We start from the raw sequence: 21572 nt of genomic DNA, 5'->3' as shown, positions 1-21572 counted from the left end.
AGGGGGACTTTACCTAGCAGGGTCTTGTAGATGACCTGGAGCCAGTGGGTTTGGCGACGAGTATGAAGCGAGGGCCAGCCAACGAGAGCATACAGGTTGCAGTGGTAGGTAGTATATGGGGCTTTGGTGGCAATATGATTGGCACTGTGATAGACTGCATCCAATTTATTGAGTAGGGTATTGGAGGCTATTTTGTAAATGACATCGCCGAAGTCGAGGATCGGTAGGATGGTCAGTTTTACGAGGGTATGTTTGGCAGCATGAGTGAAGGATGCTTTGTTACAAAATAGGAAGCCAATTCTAGATTTAACTTTGGATTGGAGATGTTTGATGTGAGTCTGGAAGGAGAGTTTACAGTCTAACCAAACACCTAGGTATTTGTAGTTGTCCACGAATTCTAAGTCAGAACCGTCCAGAGTAGTGATGCTGGACAGGCGGGCAGGTGCAGGCAGCGATCGGTTGAAGTGCATGCATTTAGTTTACTGGTATTTAAGAGCAGTTGGAGGCCACGGAAGGAGAGTTGTATGGCATTGAAGCTCACCTGGAGGGTTGTTAACACAGTGTCCAAAGAAGGGCCAGAAGTATACAGAATGGTGTCGTCTGCGTAGAGGTGGATCAGAGACTCACCAGCAGCAAGAGCGACATCATTGATGTATACAGAGAAGAGAGTCGGCCCAAGAATTGAACCCTGTGGCACCCCCATAGAGACTGCCAGCGGCCCGGACAACAGGCCCTCTGATTTGACACACTGAACTCTATCAGAGAAGTAGTTGGTGAACCAGGTGAGGCAATCATTTGAGAAACCAAGGCTATCGAGTCTTCCGATGACGATGTCGAAAGCCTTGGCCAGGTCAATGAATACGGCTGCACAGTATTGTTTCTTTTCGATGGCGGTTAAGATATCATTTAGGACCTTGAGCGTGGCTGAGGTGCACCCATGACCAGCTCTGAAACCAGATTGCATAGCGGAGAAGGTGCAGTGGGATTCAAAATGGTCGGTAATCTGTTTGTTGACTTGGCTTTCGAAGACCTTAGAAAGGCAGGGTAGGATAGCTATAGGTCTGTAGGAGTTTGGGTCTAGAGTGTCCCCCCCTTTGAAGAGGGGAAGACCGCAGCTGCTTTCCAATCTTTAGGAATCTCAGACGACACGAAAGAGAGGTTGAACAGGCTAGTAATAGGAGTTGCAACAATTTTGGCAGATCATTTTAGAAAGAAAGGGTCCAGATTGTCTAGCCCGGCTGATTTTTAGCGGTCCAGATTTTGCAGCTCTTTCAGAACATCAGCTGACTGGATTTGGGAGAAGGAGAAATGGGGAAGGATTGGGCAAGTTGCTGTGGGGGGTACAGTGCAGTTGACCAGGGTAGGGGTAGCCAGGTTGAAAGCATCGCCAGCCGTAGAAAAATGCTTCAATTATAGTGGATTTATCCGTGGTGACAGTCACAACCGTCACTCCAAAACTAGCGGACCAATGGAGACTCATTGTTTACACCCTTCACGGAAAATAATGCCAAAACCTGCAATCGAAAAGACTGGCAGTGAAAGCAAAGAAACAGACATCGAAAGCAAAGATACGAGTAGTGTAACCAAAAGGTAGTACATGCAGGCAAGAGTGTAGGAAAAAGTGTATTCAATTGCATTGATTGCTGGGAAAGTTTAACCTGAAACGATTTTTGCATCCGTTTTCAAATATATATTTTTTATCATTTCTCGTAGAGTTTTGCTCTCAACTTGTAAGCAAATGATTTGGGTTTTGCTTTTGATGTCTTTGTTTACAATTCTATACATTTTGCTTTCAATTGTTTGGTTTTTCATTTCAACATACATTATTTCACCCGTCCTCGAAAATATAATGTTTACATTCTCAACTGAATTTTTCAAAAAAAGACTGCAGTCAGAGTGCAGTACTGCGTCCAAAACAACAGCTCTCTTTTTACTGCAGAAATGTAGCAACGTAATTGCAGTTAGAGTGCTGTATAACTACAGTTCAATTATTCTGCATCCAAAATACCACAGTGAACTGCACTTTCTGCACTTTCAAAACCGCAGTCATTTTTTTGTAAGGGGGAGCAGTTGTTGGGGGTTAATTGCCTTGCTCAAGGGCAGAACAGCAGATTTTTCCACCTTGCCGGCTCGAGGATTCGAACCAACAACCTTTTGGGTACTGGACCAACTCGCTTAACAGCTAGACTACCTTGATTTTTCAAACAATGGCCTGTATAATGATTCTTATTTGAATTAGGTCAATGTTGCCCCTGGATGATGCATTATTCTTTTTTTCTTTTTTTAAATGTACACCCTTTTTCTCCCCAATTTTGTGATATCCAATTGCGATCCAATTCCAATTTTGTCTCATCGCTGTAACTCCCTAACATGACCCGCCAAACCGCGCTTTTTAACACCTGCCCGCTTAACCCGGAAGCCACCCGCACCCATGTGTCGGAGGAAACACTGTTCAACTGACGACCGAAGTCAGCCTACAGGCGCCCGCCCCGCCACAAGGAGTCTCTAAAGCGTGATGAGCCAAGTAAAGCCCCCCCCCTACCAAACCCTCTCCCAACCCGGATGACACTGGGGCAATTGTGCGCCACCCTATGGGATTCCCGATCGAACCCGGGTCTGTAGTGACACCTCAAGCCCCTGGACACTGCTTTTATCAATCCTAACCATCTCAGGTCTATGATTACAAGAGTACACAATAGGCACAATAGGCCACTCCAGAGCCATGTATTTAGAAAATCTAAATACAGGGCTCTGTGCCACACTATAACCTTAAAGGCAGCATATACTAAGATTGTATGCTATACTCTAATTGTTAACACTCACACTTTGTGTCCATCTCACCAGATTACACAGCTTCTCTCAGTTGCACCTGACTGAAGGCATCATTTCAGGGTCTGAGGGACAACTACGACACCGTCCTCACAGCCAAGAACCAGGTCTGGATCCAAAATGATGCTTTGACTTCAACTCAAGCTAAGCTACAGAAAATGAACAGCTATGTGGCTGTGGTTAAGGACCAACTGGAGAGAGACTACATGTAACTTGTCGCAACCAAGGACCAGTCAGAGAGGCAACACAGGAATCTTGCTGCTTCTCATAACCAATTAGAAAGAGAGTATGAAGGCCTACTGACATCCAACAACCAATTGTAAAAAAAAATTAAACTACATAGACCTGACAGCATCTAAAAACCAACAGTATCTAAAAACCTACTACAGAGAGATAAAAGATCTCACATGAACCAGGGAACGGTCACAGAGACAACCCCTGAACATCAGTGCAGCTTAACGCCTCGATCACACCAACGCGTCATTGCATTTTGGTACACCAGAAGTACATTCATTTCCAATGGAATGCTGCGTTTGCCTTCCAGCATTGCAGAGGCAGTTGCAGTGCGTTCTGTGTGGTGCATACGTTGGAATTATTAAACTGTATGCCTCGACGGCTCGCCAGAAATGGTAGCGGAAGGTAAATGTTGAACTTTTGTTGCAAACATATCCAGATGATGCTGCATAACATTTTGCACAAAGACACTGTTGGTGTGATCAAAGCGTTATGACCAGTTGAGGTGAGAGCATGTGAGGGTCGCAGAGACTAAAAACCAACTTCAGTTAGATCTCATAAGTCTCTTTGAAACTGAGGCGATTGTGAACAGAGACTTTGTTGTCACGGTGAGGGAAAGGAATTCCCTTCAGAAGATGCCTACAGAGCTGGTCAACTTCCTGCCTGTGGACCGACACTGTCCACTCAGAGACCAGATCACCCAAGGTCAGCAGTGTCTTGATTTATCTGTCCATCTTCATCAATATGCACTATATACTGCGTGTTTGTGTGCAATGTGCATGAATATGTTATTGTGTGTGTTTGTGAAATGTGCATGTATATGTTATTGTCTGTGTATGCTTGTTTCTGTATGTTTGTGCATGTGTGTGTGTGCAACGTGCATGAATGTGTTCTTATGTGTGTGCGTGTGGAAGTGTTTGTGTACATCATCGCCTCACACACCTTGTCTTAAGGGCTGGAAGATTCTCTCCTCCAGGTGTTACTTCTTCTCCACTGAGAAGGAGCTGGAGCAGCGGTCGAGTTGACTGTGTTCAACAGGGCGGAGATCTGGTGGTCATTGACAGTCCAGAGGAACAGGTGAGATACATTGTATTGGAGATGCGCAGAGGTGGGTTAGATCTATGGTGCAAGGTGGTTGGGCCCCAAGACAATCTTTACTCTTGTAATAATACAGGATATAATACGCATAGATTATGGCCATTGGATGTATAGAAAATCAATGTATCTCTGTGGACTATCCCAGGTAGAAAGAGCCCAGTGCTGTGAATGCGAGGGGAGACAGTGTGTGCCTCCACCATCAGAGAGACCAACCCTTCTCGGAGCTGGAGAAGAGACCTGCAGCATCATGTCCGGATGGATCTGTGGGAGCTCAGCGCTCATATAGTCAGCATTGCCATATAGACACACGCATGCACAGAGCACATTTATATGTAGCCTTAAAATCATCCAATAAAATAGCATTAATACACGATAGGGTTTGATTTCTTGTGGCAATAGCATAGCGGTGCTGGTCATAGTAAATGGTGAAAACGACATGTACATGAGAGGATATTTATTAGATATTCTGGGGGAAATGATCTAATAGGTCACTATACTGTTTTGAATCTGCAATACTGCCTCATTCGCGTTCTTCATGTATAAAATAAGTAGGCCTCTGACTACAGCATCATCTTCGTCTCCTCGCCAACACGTCCTAAAAAATAAGTGCAGTGATTGGTTACTGCTTGTTGTTGTTCTTACTGCCAGCTCTGCGTGCGAGACGAGGCGTATTCATTAGTTGATTCAGTTGCAAAACGTTTTGTCTGTTGATAAACGTTTTGCAACGAAAACTAGGGTTTATATTGGACCCCTCCCCGTTTCTGTTCCATTTTTTCCGTTTGCTTCCGTTTGGTTCCGAGAGTAAACGGTTTCCGTTTTGCAACAGACAAAACGTTTTAGAACCGAACCTGACTAATGAATACACCCCAGCTGTGTTGACAACACTGACCATCGTCGAACAACGAAGGCGAGTTTCACAAAATAACATATTATTTAGCTTGTTGCAACGATTAACAATATTATATTGACAATGAATAACCGCATTGTTAGTCTTTACATGTATTTGAACGTCTTGATTCATCTTCATGGTATAGTCAGCTGTTGTTGTTGCTAGCTAGCGATAATTTCGTAGCTAACGTTAGCTAGCTAGCTACCCAAATGGTTCATCCAGCTGCAACTAATTATTTTGATGTTTCCATCTAGCTTACTATCAAATCGAGACAAATGTAGCTATGTATGAGGGACCATCTCTATTTTGGACCGTTTTCAAGGGCTGTCAATCTAAATGTAAAGTGCAGTTTTTTTTCTTCCGGCAGTGGAACGTCTGTTACGTAACGTAATTTGTTGCACTGTCAACACAGTTTGTACTTGCAAGGTATGTGGTGGCTCGGCGAGATTTCGAGCTCTCCAACGGTAGCTACAACGAAAACGAAGTAGCTTTGTGGTTCACACCTCCACATCGGTTATTATTAGACAGTTGGTTGCATTTTAAAGCCTGTAAAAGTGCATGTCAATATCTCGTGGTCCATTCGCGTTGTGGCTGCTGTCTGGCTTGTTATTTGATAACCTGATAAACCTAACCAGTCCTCCTGTTGTTTAGTTTGACATTTTGAGTCGTTACTTCATTGCTACCCACATTGTCTAATTAACTTTATTCTTATCACAATGGCCTAGGTGCATTGGGAAAGGATAGCCAGCTAGCTTGTTAACAATGGCAACCATGCGTCGTCCAAGGTACTCTCTCCGAGACTCTCTGTACTGGGACGAGACTGAGTGCCTGACGTACTATGGGATGCTCTCTCTACACGAGATGTTTGAAGTTGTCGGTTCTCAACTGACAGAGACAGACGTTGAGGTGCTGTCGTTCCTCTTGGATGAGACCTATCCGGCTGGAGGGCACCCCTTGGACCCAGCTGGCTGGACCAGCGAGCCCGGTGAGGAAGACCCTGAGGCCAGTAAAGGAGTCTCCCCCAGCCCAGTGCTCCTGGAGGCCTGGCGGCGGTTACAGCCCAAGGTTCCTGCTTTGGCCTGTCCTACCGCTGCCCGCCACAAGCCCAAGAGTGGGCTAGAACTGCTGCTGGAGCTGGAGAGACGTGGGTACCTCAGTGAGGGTAACCTGGAGCCCCTGTTGCAGCTGCTGCGAGTCCTTACGCGACACGACCTCCTGCCTTTGGTGTCCCGCAAGAAAAGGAGGACAGGTAAGGGACTGTAACAGAGTGCTGTTCATAACTGGAAGCCAACATGCAGTAATAGAGACAATGTTGTCATAATCACCTGTAGGCCTACTCCTCCCAGCTGTGTGTTATCTGCCAGTCCGTCTACACTCTGCTATGTCAGTGTCTGACCTTAATCTACCTCTCAGTATCACCAGAACGTTTCAGAGTGAACTACGGGACAGAGGACAAAAGACAGGTGTGCACATCTGGACTGACTGACCCCTGTGCACAGACAGAATCACATGACGAACATGCCACCCAGCAATGGAGGGGGGGTAAGCTACACTCCGGTACAATCTGTGCATGCCTGAACTTGTCTCTAAGAAATGTCAGTAACTGTTTCTGAAATTGTCTGGATTTGCACCAGTTAAGCATTGCTGGATTTGTGTCTGTCCAAAAGGTGTTGACTCTGCCAGGCCAACGCCCGCCCCCCTACGGAAGAAGAGGGGTAAAGGCCGCCGCTGGACCAGCAAGCCCACTGCCCACAGGAGAAGAACGGGCATCCCTGAAACTCCTCCCCCACCTATATCTGAGAAAGTGACCTGCGGTAAGACCCGCCTCCATGCCATTCTCTTTCTCTCTAGTTTCCCTTCCATCTCTCTTTCTCTATTGTCTTTCCACCTCTCTCTTTAACCCACTTGCTCATTCACCACACTCTCTCTGGGTTCCTCTCTTGCCATTATACATGTGTCTGAGTCTCTCTCTCTCTGGGTTCCTCTCTTGCCATTATACATGTGTCTGAGTCTCTCTCTCTCTGGGTTACATCCATTTTCTATCTTACTTCTAATGAGAAGCTGTAAGCACCATCACCCCAACAGCCCTTAAGAGTGATGATACTACAAATCTCTGCCATATCAGAATGTCCCAGTCACCACCTTGTCTCACCACTAAGTTTAAACTTAAAATACCCATATCAAGCAATCTTAAATCCAGCCAGTGCCGTATTCATGTCCTCACATAAGCTAACGACTTCAGTTTGCTCCCTCTGCTCAGCTTATACCCTGACCATAAGTTGACCGTCCCACCGTTGCTGGTTTGAGAATGGTTTGCATGGGCCTCCTGGGAGATCAATACTACCCTGCAGGCATGTTGGACTGAGTGGGCTGTGCTGTAACAATACTGTCAGAGCAGAGCATGTGTGAATGAGTGACCGCTCATCAGTAAATACAACCCATACTGACTGGCTGTGTTTGACCTGACTTAACCCCTCAACCTGGTCATCATATGCTCTCTGTTGTGGTCAAAGTGTCTCACACTCAAACATTATCACCAGGGTTTCAGACAGCGTTTTACACACTCCCGGGGTCTTTGATTGTGTGCTTCCTGCCACACTAACATCCTCACAATGGAGGGATTCTGTAGACGTCCACACAAGGATAGTCTGCTTGCACGGCCAAGCAAAAAACAACAACCTGAAACGGAATGAAATGAAATCTATCTGTTCTGTTTCATGATGACCTTAGCACATAGGGGAGTTGGGTTGGCTCGCCTACAACTTCCATCTATCAAATATACTATGCCTATGTCCAGCCTTATTACTTGCCTTTTACCTATCCTGGCCATTCTGATAAAGGGGAGGAAACAATGGAAGGAAGCCTCTTTAGGCTATTGAGATGTACCCTGAGAGGAATTCACACACCCAATGCACAGAAGTGTGAGTCAGCGTTTCTGTCTGAGCTCCACACAGCACAGAAGTGAGTCAGCGTTTCTGTCTGAGCTCCACACAGCACAGCAGGCTTAGTGTAGTAGTAGGACATGGCATTTCAATGTGGCATTCAACCTTAGATTCACAAGCGTGTTATGTTTTAATGGGACGTTTCGGCATCAACCCACAAGCTCATTAAACAGAGCAATTTAGTCTGTTCTGTGCAGACAAAAATAATGTTACGCTGCCTTGCTCTTTTGTGAAAATACTTGTGGGGAAAATGTATGCTTTAGACCTACATACTATAGCTGCCACATGGTTGGAATGCTGCCTCGTAATAACTAGCCTCTGGTCCAGACTGAGGCCCAGGGGAAGGACAGTTAGAGTGTAGAAGACAGTAAACCACCTGTCTTTCACTTATACGTCTGCTATATGCTTGTCAGCCAAGCAGATCTTTCTTCTTCATATAGCATAACTACTAGCCTGGTCCCAGATCTGCTTGTGCGATCATGCCACTCCTTGTTACTCATTTGGCATGACAACGAGTGGAATGATACCTCAAACAGGCTGGTATCCAGGCTACATAACTACTGCTGGTGTTCCAAAAAGAGAGATTCCTATCCCTTTCTCCATTTTTCTTTTCCTTCTCTCACTTTTCATCTCCCCCCACGTATCTCTCTCTCTCTCTCTCTTACCCAGTTTCTTTCAGCTCCTGTTCTTAAGAACCCTGCCCGGTAGGTCTCCTGTCTCTTATGTTGGTAGTACTGTCTGTCTTCTCCGATCCCTAACATAAAGTTTAGAGAAAGTCCCGCTGAATTTCTGAATGTGTACTGAACATATAAGTTGAATTGATAGCCTCACACTCGCTGACATCTTCCCAGACCAGGGTCCGGTTTCCCAAAAGCATCTTAAAGCTAAGTTTGTTAGAACCATCGTCGGGGCATTATTAAATCTCAGAGCTGTTTCCCAAAACCTTCGTTATTCACGTTACACTTGTAATCTAACGCCTGTCTCAGACCACTCATGGAATAGCTAAGTGGGTCTTTAGATGCTTTTTCTTTTGCCCTCCCGCGTCACTTTACACACAGAAGAGCTCCGCTAAACATAGAATCACATGGCTTCTCCGCCTCTGTGACCACTGATCACTTCAGACAACAAATACAAGTTGGCAATGTCTTTGCAATTGATACAAACAAGCAGCGTATAAAAAGATGCTTGAAATTAAAACAGATGTGTACATTAAAATGTATATACAGTAGGCTAAATGGCTATTTGAATCATTGAGTTCTATTTTGCTACTGTACTTGTAGGCTACAGTCTGTAATTTGTCTGTATTTATTTCATGCTGTGCAGCCTAATGTGTGCAATAATGTGCCATATCGTGATTTAGTGCATTATTACAGGGTAATGATTAGAATCAGCCTCCTAAATATTGGAAGCCATAGGTGATAAGCTTCTAGGAGCTGATCCGTCTTCAGTATTGTGGAATAATTTGGATGTTAAGGTAAGATTTGAATGGAGAAAGAGCTGATCCGAGAGCAGCGTTGCTTTTCTTTCGATCCTGTCAGTATTGACACAAGCCACAACGACACGCTTAGCGACCGTTCTCTCTACATGGTGTTTTGGCAAACACATGTTACATCTTTGGCCGTTATAGGAAAGATGCATCGTTAAAACACTCGTAAGCCTAAATTCAATCGTTATCAGGAAACCGGGCCCAGGTCAATAGGCCCTTAGCCCTTCCAGTTCTGTTGCTGTAACTAGCCTACCTGACAGCCAACTAACCCCTCGTACTGTGGCTATCCCAGACACAGCCACTCCCACAGCCTGACACATACTGATGAGTGATACTGCTTATTTATCAACATGATCTGATTTCAACAACTTTTCACAATCCATGAAGTCTCTTCTTCAGGGAGACAAATATGTTTATGATTATCCACTGGCTTCGTAGCGCTCAAACATAACACTGCAACCCTTTTGAAATGTGCCATTTTGTCCCCGTCGATCAGAACTGCCTTCTCTAAATCAACTGCACTAAGTGCCCTGTGATCCAACCCTAAACAATCTACCGAGGGATACCTGCCCCTTGCCCTCTGCAGTAGCCTTGCCCTCACAGTCCCAGCCATGTACCATACACAGTGTTGTTGCTTTGCCTCTGAACATGTTGCTGTCTTGACTCCGCATTTGATCCCCACCAGGTTGACTCAGGATTGTGACTCAGATCGAGTAACCTAGAGAGCGGACCTAGAGAGCGGAGAGAAAGGTTGGACAAAAAAAAAAGTCTGGTCTGGCCTTTCACTCTGTCCGTACGATCTGCAGTGTGTGCTCACCTCAGTCGCTCTCTCTCTCGTCAGTCTGGCCCGATGCCCAAGGTAAAGAGGCCCTCCCCCTCAGAACGAGGGGGGGCTGCCACTCTGCTCTGTGTTCAATGCCTGTGTATTATTCTAGCTATCCTGTTCCTCCTTACCCCATTCAGAAAAAAAGTGTGCTCTCCACAAAGTGTTCTGGAATGTTCCATGATTTTTTTTTTGTGTCTATTACTCTAAAGAGGGGTGTTGGCCTCAGTGTTTCACAGAACTGACCAAAGTGTCCTCGGAAATATGCATAGAATATTCCAGAAGTTTCTTAATCACCGTAATGCGACCTTGAACCTGACCCCTCTTCTGAATACCATGCTCTGACTCTCCAAATGACTCAAAGCTCAAACTGACCTGAACATTTTTCTTAAAGGGGTAGTTCACTTCAAAGCCAAAGTTTGACAGATGTTTTCCTCAAAAGTGATAACTGAGTGCATATTCCACACTGTCTAGTCTGGTGTATATCCCACTACATGCATACTGAAAACATCTGATTTACTTTAGTTTTGGGGTAAACTACTCTTCTAAAGCAGCCATCAAAATGGAGCCTTTTAACTGAGTCCCAGTGGTTCTTGTGGCATCAACTTCAGTAGATACCTCTGGTCAGTGATCACAAATACCTTTCTCAGAATTCAAACAATCCAACTGATTATGGTTTCCTAAAACAAAAAGAGACCAAAACCATTCTGGAATCTCAATTTAAAAATGTCAAACTGGTCTCAGAGATCCATTGATCTCAGTCCTCTTGTCAGTCTGAACTCGAATTCTATCTTTATATGAACATAACATGGCCGCCGACAGCTTCTCTGGAACCTTTGCTCGAGCAGTTCTGAGGAAAATGACCCAACAGTGTTGTGTTAAGGGCTGTGTAACCGCATGCTGTATCTCATCTCTGACCCCTGAATGAGCTCCCAGTGTGGGGAGCAGAGATAGATGGGGCAGTCCAGTCCAATGCTGCCTCACAGCATTCAGACCAAACCCATTACTACCTCTATCTTACCAGTCAGTTTGTTTTCACATAATCAGTTCCTTTTCTCAGTTCAAGCGTTTCAGTCACAGTATTTCAGTTATTTGTGGTTACAATTTCTTATGCCAAACTGTAACTTACGATTTAGAAGCGACGTAAAACAGTCCACGTAAGCCGTAATGTTAAACAGTGGACTTGGAGGCATCAAAAACAATTAAAACTCCAAGTGATTGCCTTTGAACCAGTGTTAAGCTTGATCTTGAGAAACAACCAAATTGACAGATATCCAATCCAACTGTGCTTGTCTCTTTCTCTCTCTTTCTCTCCTTTCTCTATGTTCGCAGTTCAAAACAGACCGACTCGTGTGTCAGGAAAAAACATCCTCTCACACACACTGAGAGGGAGAGAACGAACACTAAACGCTCAAACCACACACACCAAAAAAAGAAAGAGCTTTGGTCAAAGGGGAATAGAGAGAGCTCTCTCTACCTGTCTCTCTCTACCCCTCCCTCTCTCCCTCCCTCCCTCTTGGTCTGTCGTTCAGCAGAAAAACGGATCGATAAAGAGTTGAAGCTCTTCGCACCAAGTGACTCCTCGTAAATGGGTACTTTTCAGTGGGGTGAATGGAGAACATAACCAACTCCTTGTTTTAAAGGGAGAAAATGAAAGTTGTGCCTCCTAATGTTCTGTCTAAATGGATCTCTGTCTCTGATGAAGTGTAAAGGACTCTGTAACCTTAACAAAATCACTATGTTCCCATTGTTTTTAAGGGCCTTCCTTTCCTGGTGCTCTCAGCAAGTCCATTTTCCACAAGTAGGTAGGAAGGAGCAGTCATTTAGAAGTATGGGGACATTGTGTAGTAGGTGTTGACGTCACAGTCCCCACACAGTATATGACCCATGTCGCTAGACTTGCACATTGCAAAAGTGCACAATTGTTACAGTTTTACTCAGTTTATTATTTATCTGACATGTTTTACCATATCTACAATTGACAGGGGTATTATGCAGTCCTGGTAACTTTCAGATGTTATTAGCTTGAAGCTGACTTTCAGTTTCCTCTCAGAGCAGAACTGTGCCTTGTCAGCTGCACATCCTGTTTTAGCTGATTTGACACCCTGCTGGCAGGGAGAGATAAATGTATCCCCTAGAGCAGGGTTTCCCAAACTGGGTCCTGGGCCCCCCCCTGGGGGCACATTTAGGTTTTTGCCCTTGCACTACACAGCTGATTCAAATAATCAACTAATCAGCAAGCTTTGATTATTTGTGTCAGCTGTATAGTGCTTGGTCAAAAACCAAAACGTGCACCCCTTAGGGTCCCCTGGATCGAGTTTGGAAACACTGCCTTAGGGACAAACCATGTACTTTATGATACGAAATGCCCCCAAATTGACAATTTTAGACGAGAGGTATCTGTATTTCCTGAAATGGTCCATGATTTGACATGCAGAAACATCTCCCCAGAGTAACAATGTGGAGATGTTGGTGAGACATTGGAGTAGTGGTGAGGGAAGGAAACCCTTCAACTATTTTTCACAACATGTCAGATTATGGGGCTGTGTGCATTTAGTCTTATTTTCGGGACTGTATGCGTCCTACTGTTCTCTATCAACCTCATTGACAAATGTCCTAAGAGCTGCTGTATCAATAGAGACAGAAATGTTCCTTGTACCATAACTTTGCCTTCTGGAAGAAGAAGAAAAAAATTCTAAACACCTTCTGTATCCGATTTCTTTGTGTGCAAACTAACAGTTGACCTTCATGAAATATGATCATGATTATCATATTTGGCCTGATGTGATATAACACATATTTTAGCTATCTACAAATCTACTTGCAGTTGATCTTAAGATACATGTTTGGTACACTACATCAGAGCATGTTTTCAATGTTGGCAGTAAATGTAGGAGATCTGTCTAACCTGAGGATGTATTTTTTTATTTTACCTTTATTTAACTAGGCAAGTCAGTTAAGAACAGATTCTTATTTTCAATGACTGCCTGTTCAGGGACAGAACGACAGATTTTTACCTTGTCAGCTCGGGGATTCAATCTTGCAACCTTTGGGTTACTAGTCCAACGCTCTAACCACTAGGCTACCTGCCATCTAACCTCCCCGATGGTCCAAGTGGTATGTGTTTGTATTGCCTCCTCATTACAACCTTATGAAGCAAAGAAAGAAGGATCCAGTGTTTGGTTTTCTCTCTTACAAATGTTAAGAAATTCATAATCAATTCAACATTTGCATTTCTAATGTTGGCATTTTACAACGCTGCCCCCTCCAGAGGCTGTCCCCCATGGGCCTGAACAATAATGTGGATGGAGACAAAGAACTCAAATGAATCACACATTCTAAGGCACAGTCATGTCCCTGGTTCATTTGGTACAACATTCCAGTTTAAATTGTCTGTTTCTATTTCTTGTGTCCTCGTTAGAGGAAGCAACTATTTGTCAGTTTCTCCTTTACCCAAACTTGTCTCGGTGTCTTCAGAGACCAAGGTATGTGTAGGTACCCGGTTCCCTGTGTATGGTACTACACATAGCTTTCCCTCTTATTCACATCCACAGGTGTTTTGAGAGATAAGACTGGTCTAATTTTCAATGTGAGTTTTTGGACCTCTGGTCCCCCTTTCTGCCCTTTCCGTTCCATATTCCTTCTCTCTCTTTTAAATCCAGCTCTACTCTTTATCGCTCCTCCATTTTCTGTTACATGAAGTTGGGGAGGGCAAGGTGGGTGGGGTAAATCCAGATATACAGTTTGACAAACTATCCTCCATGTTGGCGACAAACATTCTTTGACAAGAATATTCTAATTTTAATATATATTTTTTAGTTTGGTGCTAACATGTTGCCGTGAAACTAATGTATCTCAAACAAAGTTTGCCAATCTATGCACATCTCTAGTAGGGTGGGGTAGTGTGGGACTGGGAAGGTTTGGATTTTTTGTTGCAGCAAAGTCGGAAGGACGCTGGTTCTGCTGGGCGCTTGGTGAATAATGGCAGTAGAGGAGGATGAGACAGAGGTCTGCTTGCCTTTGCTCAGTACAGTATGTATCTCCTGACCCTTCTCACTGTGCTGTTGCTGCATGACCGCTAATTATCCTGTTGCTGAAACAGAACAAAAACATGTCACTGAAAGGTTGCTATCCATCCCAAGGGCTGTTTACAGTGTTAGAGTGACCTAACAAAATCCTACAACCCTCACAACAAGTAGCATTTGATTTATGCCTGTTTTGTGCCACCTATAACTAATTATTACTGTAAGTAAAGTGTAACAAGCTTTGTAATTACTCAGAGAAATGGATTACATAGTTCTAGCTCTAGCTTTCAGTGTGTAGAAGTTTTGTGTAGATTGCAGTGCCTGGCTGAAATCTCCTGGGTGAATAATGATGGGGGGTGGACTATTAGAACTGTACAGGTGGTGTGGTGGTGTTCTTCCCTGATGAATATGCTTGTTATCCATCCTCTGATTTCACTCTAGTACTACAACAGCTTTTTTTAGTGGGTGTTGTGAAAAATAGATCTGTTTAGTCATACAGTAAATCCTCAGTGATGCTCTTCTGGACCCGAACAGGTCATATTTGTTCCCACTGTCAGGTTAGTGATGGTAGACGGCCTGGTTGGTATTACATTCACCTCTGTGCTCCACAGCTGTCTTCAGTTCTGCCTCACCTGTATCACTCTTAAAGACAGACTTTTGTTATCAACTGTAGTTAATGATACAGCAGTGTCCTACACCAGTAAGTATTTCTATGTGGTATCCTACTCTAATCACTAGTTTAATGTCAAATACAGTCCTGTTGAATGTAGTAGGCTCCCCTTAACTATTCTTTACTTTGGCACTTGTCTATCAACCCTCCCATAGCCTGTTCTTGACAGTTTTTGGGGATAATATTCTGTGATTACGGCTTTATTTGAAAAGTTTTCTTATCATTTTCTTTTGTGTTTTTGTCCCTCCACCTCTCTTCCCTTTGTTCTGACTAAATGATCCCACCCTCCTCCTATTTGATTTTCACTCTCATGTGTACATGATATCTCACCCCACTCAATCTCCTGCTTCCACCATTTTCCTCTGTCCCTTTTTGATTGTTTCACCTCGTTTGCCACCTCCGTTTCCTACTCTACATCTACCACTCTTCTCTCCTCCCCTACATCTTCCCCTCCACCACCCTCCCTCTTCTACCCATTCCTCTGCGCTCTCTCTTTCTCTCTGTCCCCTTTCCTCCCTTCACTCTTCCCCTACCTCTCTCCTCTCCTCACCCTCCCCCCTCCCTGCAGACATTCGTCTGCGTGTGCGAGCAGAATACTGGGAGCATGAGTCGGCTCTGCGCGGCAGCGTCTCCTCGGACAAGCAGCAGCCCCTGGAGCGGCAGTTTGAGCTGTTCAGTCGTGCCACCTCCGTGCTGCGCGCCCGCGACCTGGGCTCCATCATCTGCGACATCAAGTTCTCTGAGCTGGACAACTTGGAGGCCTTCTGGGGGGACTATCTGAGTGGAGCGCTGCTCGAGGCCCTGAAGGGGGTGTTCATCACAGACTCTCTGCGGAGGGCGGCGGGGAGTGAGGGGGTCCGGCTGCTGATCAGTGTGGACCAGGATGACTACGAGGAGGGTCGCAGACTGCTGCTGGACGCACAGGAACAACAGGCCGGATGCTGGGGACGAGACAGGTGAGCCTCACTGCTCTCTCCATTCTGGTTCTGTTATACTGTGTTAGTAAGCTGGTTGATGAAAGTACTTATCTACTCTGTGGTATGTATTGGGGCCATGCTGACCACTACAGGGGGTCGGGGTCATAGATGTGGACTTGACTGGTGGTCATGAATTGGAATTGCTATGTAATGCCACCAATAACCACTAGATGGCAAACTTTGCCCACAGGCATCAGAGCCATATATTACATTTACATTTAAGTCATTTAGCAGACGCTCTTATCCAGAGCGACTTACAAATTGGTGCATTCACCTTATGACATCCAGTGGAACAGCCACTACAATAGTGCATCTAAATCTTTTAAGGGGGGGGGGGGGTGAGAAGGATTACTTTATCCTATCCTAGGTATTCCTTAAAGAGGTGGGGTATACACTACCTGGTCTCACGTTGTCATACTCCCTAGACCCAACCTGAGAAAGCTGGTTATGGACGTTCGGCTCTGACAGACAGACAGGCAGCTGTGCGAGGTTGTGTTAATCATTTCCGGCTCACGTCAGTTCACACAACAGTTCTAGAATCCTCAGAGACAATGAATAATAGTTGTAATTCTAACCACCGCCCTCCACTATGTTCCCTCTGCAGGTCATGAGCCCAAGGAAAGAGGAATGAAAAGGAGAATAAAATATGAAGAGGAACATTTTTCTTTTTTCTCTCCTTTTTAAGTCTCTCATGCTGAGAATAGAGGATACAGCCACTCCTAGGTCAGGGGAATGAATAGTCCCCAGGGAAAACAGCCAAACTTGAAGTGAAGGCAAACTGGACTAAAAGACTTGACACACTGTTCTGTTTGGAATTGATAACACAAGTTGTACTGAGCCTAGATGCCCTCACGGCACTGAGGAAGAGACTGCCTTTGTTACACACACACACACATACACATACAGACACCGAGACAAACTGAACTTCCACTGTAGCACACACACAAACTACCACTGTATCTAACATACACAATCTTAAAATCATCCACACGATGAACCATCAGCGCTGCCTGTAAGACTCATTGAAGCCAAGAGACATTTCTTGCTAACAGTGACAGCCCAGATACCAACTAGACTGTGCGCTAATGCTGAGCATCTCTGGTTATGTTTGAGGAGCGTGTGAGATGCCCTGCAAGGCGAACTTCACCCATCTTAACATTAGTTTGTGTTTCCATTGAAATGTATGATTTTGAATAGATGAGCGAGACTGCAGCTCTCAGACACTGAGGGAGAGAAGATGGGGAAATGACTAAAGATTATGTTTTGACCTTTTGGGAGAGATTTATAAATAGATAGCGAAGGGAAGACTACCTGAGGACAGTGTAGTGGACAAATAGCTGGTCCTTCGAGAACTCCAGTCCATACACACACCATGATCACAAGCCACTGGTAGTCCCATCATGCTAACCCAGGGCCTGATAGCTGTGGTCAGTGGCCATCTCATCTCAGATGCCAGTAGATGATAGGAGGGATTACCTCTCATCCTCAGCCAACCATGGAGAACTCATCACCACAAGTTGTTGAACAGCAGCTGGGATCACACACTAGGCTGTGCTCACCCCGGTTTCCAGCAAGGCAAGGCCACTGCCTTTCCCATTGGAACTGAAGCACAGGACAGTGCTTCAGTCAATAAAACTGGTGTAGAGGAGATCAAAATCAGAAGGATACATCCTAGTTCCACTCAGCCCTGACTTGTAGGCCCCACTAGTGGCTCACAGAGCGCTGTCTGTCTCTAGTCTAGTCACCGTGGTGGAACTAATGCCTGAACTCCTCTGAGTGGGATCAATAACCCCCTCTGTCTCTCCACCACCACCAAGGGAGGAGAAAGAGTAAGGGGGGGAGGTAGGAGAAGGGGAAAGAGAGGAAGAGGGAAGGGGAAAGGGGAAGAGAGAAGGGGAAAGAGAGGGAACAGGAAAGAGAGGAAGAGGGAGAAGGAAAGAGAGGAAGAGGGAGAAGGATCCCCACCTCCATCCCGCCTTTCAGCTCCTGGACAGCCGCCTCATCCTCTGGAGGATAAGTCCCCTGATACAACCAGGCTGCCTGGTCTGCTACAGCACTGTGTCTGGTTCACACAGCCCTATGGGACCAGGGATGCAGGACGAGGGAGGCACTCAGGAAAACCTTAGTGGTGTTTGCTTTTTCTGTGTTTTGATATATGGATTCGTCAGTGTAGCTTTGTATTGTCCATAAGAGAAAATAACAAAAATACTGTGTGTTCTAGTTCATTAACTTAGGGTGAACTTTTGTTTAAGTAGCTGGATATTTTTATTTAGGCACTGCAAAAGTGCTGTATATTAGTTTAATATATCAGTGGAAAGTTGGAATTATTTCAAATAAAAATAAATGATTTATCAAAGGTTTATTGCGTCTATGATGTACCCATGCCTTCAGAACATATTCACACCCCTTCACTTTTTCCATATTTTGTTGTTACAGCCTGAATTTTAAATGGCCTACACACAATACCCCATAATACCCCATCACTGGCCAACACACAATACCCCATAATACCCCACAATGTCAAAGTGGGATAATGGTTTTTACAAATGTATTAAAAATGAAAAGCTGAAATGTCTTGTCCACAAGTATTTAACCCTTTTATTATGGCAGACCTAAATAAGTTAAGGAGTAAAACAAAAAAGAATAATGCAATAATAGTGTTTAACATGACTTTTGAATGACTACCTCATCTCTACATCACACACATACATTTATCTGTAAGGTCCCTCAGTCGAGCAGAGATTCAACCACAAAGACCAGGGAGGTTTTCCAATGGGTAGATGGGTAAAAAATCAAAATAAATGCAGACATTGAATATCCCTTTGAGCATGATGAAGTTATTAATTACACTTTGGACGGTGTATCAATACACCCAGTCACTATAAAGATGCTTCCTAACTCAGGTGCCAGAGAGGAAGGAAACCACTCAGGGATTTTACCATGAGGCCAATGGTGACTTTACAACAGTTACTGAGTTTAATGTCTGGGATACGAGAACTGAGGATGGATCAACCACATTGTAGTTACTCCACAATACTAACATTAATTACAGAATACAAATATTCCAAAACATGCATCCTGTTTGAAATAAGGCTCTAAAGTAAAAGTGGCAACGAAATGAACTTTGCCATGAATACAAAGTGTTTGGGGAAAATCCAACACATCACGGAGTACAACACATTTCGTCATTATGTGGTATTGTGTGTAGATGGGTGAGAAAATGATTTAATCCATTTTGAATTCAGGCTGTAACAACAAAATGTGGAATAAGTCGAGGGGTATGAATACTTTCTGAAGGCCCTGTGCATGGTTGTTTTTTGGGGTTCCCTTGTCTTTGTAAGTAGCATTGAAAGATACTGTTTGGACCACGGTTAGCTGTAAGAACAAGAACTGTAAAGTAATGTACAAAGTGCACACATTTGAAAGAGCCATATTTGTTTTTTTAACAATGTATTTAATATGTCAACTTAAACAACATGAGGAAGAGTGCTTTTAAGAAAATGTAGCAAACTTTTCAAACTTCCTTTTTTTGCAAAAACACACACAAATGAAATATTTCTTATTTAATGTATGTATGCCTGAATTCTACTAACACAATATGAACCAGGAACTGAAAGTGGGCCTTTTTGACCACAAACATCTCATGCTGAGGCTCCAGACCCACATATTTGACAACATTTAAGAAAACAGACTGAAGATGACTTTCTCGTTCCACTTGTGAGTCTTGTGCCAGGCCCTGAAGCAGTTTCTGCCCAGTATGAGACAGAGGGCCACCGGACAGGCCTCACACTGCCAGATGGTGTGCATCCACTCTTTCTTCCGTTTACACCACACACAGGCCTTCCTGCCCTGGGTGGCCCTCTGCAACTGACAGACAGACAAGGGGTTGTTCAACGGGACAGGGCAGCACCTCGCCCTCTTCTTCATCTTCCTCTCAGGGAGGCCGCACCACTGCACTGTGGTGTCTTTACTATCATTAACTGAAGACATAGTTTTTAATCAAAGATTCTCTGTAATTAGTTATTATGCGATTAGACTGATTAATCATGTAACCGTAATTACTAGGAAGTCGGGGCACCAAGGAAAAATATTCAGATTACAAAGTTATAATTTCCTAAAATAACTTTTCAGATATTTTATCTGATCAATTAGTCTTCGAATTAATTAATTATTTACTTTACCTCACGGTTAGTCTCATTCCAAACGTCGTTATCTGCACGAACCCAGTCTTCACTGAGTCATCCATACATCAATTGTCTTAAATCATGTATTTATTACTAACTAAGTAATTCACAGAAATGCATAAACAAACAAAGGTAAATGTGGTTCCATGAAATGAGAATGTTCCCTAGTGGGCTAAACCGGCAGGGCGACTTGTTAGACAAAAGGGGAAGTGGGGGTCGACTAAGTCACTACAGAGTAATAATTATAACAATTGAAATGATAATCCTTTGCACATGAACGCTCACTCATTCGGGAACAATTGCAATCAATATATATATTTACGCTCAGTGTGTCATCTTGATCGCTGGTGAAAAGTTCATTTATTTTGTAGAATTGTCCGTTTCTCTCCCTCGCTCTCTCGGTTGTGGTTAGAGGGGATTGTTCAGAGTGACATTCGGTATAGAATGGGTGTTTTGGCGGTTGTCGTTCTTCGCGTTCAATGATACCGAATTCCTAGCTGCAGACTAGTAATTAATATCAAAGACTTGTTCTTATTCTGTCGGTATCGATAGTCTAAGAGTTTAACCACGTGGTATGGTTAAAAGATTCAGCAATGGTCTACAACCTTTGTCTCCTCCCCTAATGGAGAAAAACATGGTCTGCAACCTTTAGCCATCTCGTAATTGAGGTAAGCTCGGTCTGCTGATAATTTCTCAAAGTTGGGTTTTATTCAGAATGGCAGAAAAGGGGCTGTCCCAGGAGGCCTGACCCTAACTGGGCTCAGGGGCAGTCCTCTGATTTAGTTCAAATCAAAAGGGAATTGTATTTTTCTTCATTAAACAGTCCAAAATCATATTACACAATTATACAAACAGTATCATACTCACTCATTCATCTTTTACAACAATTAGATGTAAACCTCATATCTGAGGCTATTATATAAACAGTGTTATGGTAATGTGGCCACACCGTCTCCCATGAGCTTCCCCAAGTTGTAACAAATGGACCAGTTCGTAGCTGGATTCTTCACCAATCTTTTATACTTTCTCTGGAACATGACATTTGTTTGTACCTCAAGTTCTGTGAGGTGGAAAGATTTCCTTTGTTCTCCATGAAAATCTACTCTCTCTATACTGTGTGTCCATGAGGAGATTATCAGGAATTTACGATGTCTCTCTGACCACAGCAACCTAGCCTAGGGCTGGCTCAGAGAGAAGGACTGGGGCTGGCTCAGAGAGAAGGCCTGGGGCTGGCTCAGAGAGTAGGCCTGGGGCTGGCTCAGAGAGAGGGACTGGGTCTGGCTCAGAGAGAGGGACTGGGTCTGGCTCAGAGAGAGGTACTGGGTCTGGCTCAGAGAGAGGTACTGGGTCTGGCTCAGAGAGAGGGACTGGGTCTGGCTCAGAGAGAGGTACTGGGTCTGGCTCAGAGAGATGTA

The 21572-nt window shown here is 44.3% G+C and overlaps 1 protein-coding gene across 1 annotated transcript; it reads left to right on the top strand.

Annotated features, from left to right (window-relative positions):
• Positions 1-4921: 4921 nt before the first annotated feature.
• On the top strand, positions 4922-17841 carry LOC123998088 (DNA-binding death effector domain-containing protein 2-like). The gene is made up of 6 exons (XM_046302982.1): positions 4922-5068; positions 5776-6299; positions 6464-6592; positions 6718-6864; positions 15565-15952; positions 16578-17841. Exons 2-6 carry the CDS (start codon positions 5813-5815, stop codon positions 16582-16584), a joined length of 1158 nt encoding a protein of 385 aa, XP_046158938.1. The 5' UTR covers positions 4922-5068; positions 5776-5812; the 3' UTR covers positions 16585-17841.
• Positions 17842-21572: the final 3731 nt, after the last annotated feature.

Source organism: Oncorhynchus gorbuscha, linkage group LG15 (assembly GCF_021184085.1).
Source record: "Oncorhynchus gorbuscha isolate QuinsamMale2020 ecotype Even-year linkage group LG15, OgorEven_v1.0, whole genome shotgun sequence".
Lineage (NCBI taxonomy): Eukaryota > Metazoa > Chordata > Actinopteri > Salmoniformes > Salmonidae > Oncorhynchus > Oncorhynchus gorbuscha.
Note: the sequence above shows the minus strand (reverse complement) of the source record. Positions and strands in the feature narration are given on the sequence as shown.

Coding starts and splice junctions, on each gene's coding strand:
- LOC123998088 (XM_046302982.1), top strand. CDS start 5,813: ATGGCAACCATGCGTCGTCCAAGGTACTCTCTCCGAGACTCTCTGTAC. Junction 6,300..6,463: donor CCGCAAGAAAAGGAGGACAG/GTAAGGGACTGT, acceptor TCTACCTCTCAG/TATCACCAGAACGTTTCAGA. Junction 6,593..6,717: donor CACCCAGCAATGGAGGGGGG/GTAAGCTACACT, acceptor TCTGTCCAAAAG/GTGTTGACTCTGCCAGGCCA.